This window comes from Salvia miltiorrhiza, chromosome 2 (genome assembly GCF_028751815.1).
Source record: "Salvia miltiorrhiza cultivar Shanhuang (shh) chromosome 2, IMPLAD_Smil_shh, whole genome shotgun sequence".
NCBI lineage: Eukaryota > Viridiplantae > Streptophyta > Magnoliopsida > Lamiales > Lamiaceae > Salvia > Salvia miltiorrhiza.
The window spans coordinates 43,300,972-43,303,082 of record NC_080388.1 but is presented as its reverse complement, the minus strand read 5'-3'; the positions used below and the strand labels follow the sequence as shown (position 1 = coordinate 43,303,082).

Genomic DNA, 2,111 nt, shown 5'->3' with positions numbered 1-2,111 from the left:
TTCTTTTACCAAAGATATGATTTTTACTATATCTCATCTTGTAACGTAGATATCTACATATCATATAGTAATAAGTACTGAATTATATAAGGTTGAGTTTCTGTACTATCATGTCCTTAGGTATATAGTATCAAATCTGAATCAAACGTTGTGTACATATGATGCACTAATTTCGAATATGAATACAAATTTCAAATATTAAAAGAAAAAAAAATTATTAAAAAATTAGATTTTTTTTTGCACTCAGTGACATAAATATGAATACATAAATATGCATATAGATAAACACAAATATGCATAACGTTGCACACAAATATGCATTGCACTAGACAACCCATCAAATATGTGTGAAACGTTATGCATATTTGTGTTTATCTATATGTATATTAATTTGTGTTTAATTATATGCATATTTAACCCAGCAAGCGGTGCGAAAAAAAAATCAGATTAAATAAAATAATTTTTTTAATATCTGAAATTTGTATTCCTATTTTACCCCTTGATGTATTTTGCCACGTATCCCATTCTTAGTGCGCGGTCCAAATTTTATATTACATAGTACTACCTAAGGTTTTAGTAAAACAAAGTGTGTTATCAAATCACTTACCAGAATTCAAAGAGATTTCTTATGGGGGGGAAAAGAAAATAGCAGGAAAATTGTGTGGGTCAACTGGGAAAGAGTGTGCCGGTGCAAAGATGACGGGGGGCTCGGAGTGAGAGACATTGAAGTGTTTAATATAGCTCTTTTATGCAAATGGTTTTGGAGATTTGCTAAAAATCAAAATGTTCTGTGGGCTAGAGTGCTTAGGTCTAGATATGGGGACTTTTCTGTCGGGAACAGGGTTTCGAGTAATATGAATCTTCATTCTTTATGGTGGAGGGATTTGAATCATTTTCTTACAGGGGATGAGGGAAAGTTGTTCAGTCAAAATCTCTCTTTTAAGTTAGGAAATGGCCTATCAGCTCTTTTTTGGGACGACCCGTGGTTCGAAGGAGGGATCCCGTTCAGGAGTAAATTTAAAAATCTTTTTGGTTTGTCTATTCAAAAAAACTTTAAAGTTGGTGAGATGGGTTTGGTGAAAGATGGGAAGTGGGTCTGGGAGTTTGGGTGGAAGAGAATATTTAACAATGTTGAGTTTGTAGAATTTGTGGATTTGTGGCTTTGTTTGTGCAGGGTGTTTATTCGACCTGGCTTGGCTGATTCTATTGCTTGGAATAGCTCGCGGTCAGAAATCTTCACAACAAAAGAGATGTACACAATCCTTCACAATAGCCGGCAATCCATGGAGACCACCCCGACTGCTCTTAAGGACATATGGCATAAGTGCATTCCCTGCAAAGTGTCCTCATTTGTTTGGAAAGCTCTTCAAGATAGAATTCCAACGAGAGAGAACCTGTTGAAGAGAGGAATTTATCTCGAGAATAATTGCTACAGCTGTCCCCTTTGTCCTACTCCCTTTGAGTCTACTGACCACATTCTGATCTCGTGCGCTTTCTCGAACCAGGTTTGGAAGGCCATCTATAAATGGCTGAATTTCAGCCATATCTCCCAGTCATCCATACTGGATCACTTCTTTGAATTTGTTGAGAAAGGAGGGAATAAGGTTGGAAAAGCAATTTGCACCATGATTTGGCAATGTACTTGTTGGAAGATTTGGAAAATCAGAAATGCGAAAGTGTTCAAGGATGAAAGCCCTAATAGTTCTAGAACGGTGGATGAAATCATTTTCTGCACGTGGAGATGGTTAAAAGCCAGGAACCCAAATCATTTTTATTACTCTTCCTTTGAGTGGATGATGGATCATGTTAGCTGCTTTCCGGCAAAAATCGCTTGAGTCTTGTTCGTTTGTTGGGTGAAGTTTTCGGGTTGGTGTTTCTTTGTTTTTCCTTGCGTTTTGAGATTGGTGTGCTGTTTTGGGCCTGTATCTGTACTATCATTCTTGGGGATGAGTACCGCTGGTACTCTCCCACATTTGTGTTTGTTAATGAATTTATTTACTTTTCAAAAAAAAATATACTAATTGACTAATAATTAATTAGTCACAACACAAGCGCAATCTAAGAATAATTATTCTAAGGGGGCGTTTACTTTGAAGGATTAGCCTTGATAA

General features: G+C 36.4%; 1 protein-coding gene across 1 annotated transcript; it reads left to right on the top strand.

Moving 5' to 3' along the window:
* Window positions 1–1,067: 1,067 nt before the first annotated feature.
* Window positions 1,068–1,835, top strand: LOC131008503 (uncharacterized). Its single transcript, XM_057935374.1, has one exon. The coding sequence runs from the start codon at window positions 1,068–1,070 to the stop codon at window positions 1,833–1,835; it is 768 nt and encodes a 255-aa protein (XP_057791357.1).
* The last annotated feature ends 276 nt before the right edge of the window (window positions 1,836–2,111 follow it).

Coding starts and splice junctions, on each gene's coding strand:
- LOC131008503 (XM_057935374.1), top strand. CDS start 1,068: ATGGGTTTGGTGAAAGATGGGAAGTGGGTCTGGGAGTTTGGGTGGAAG.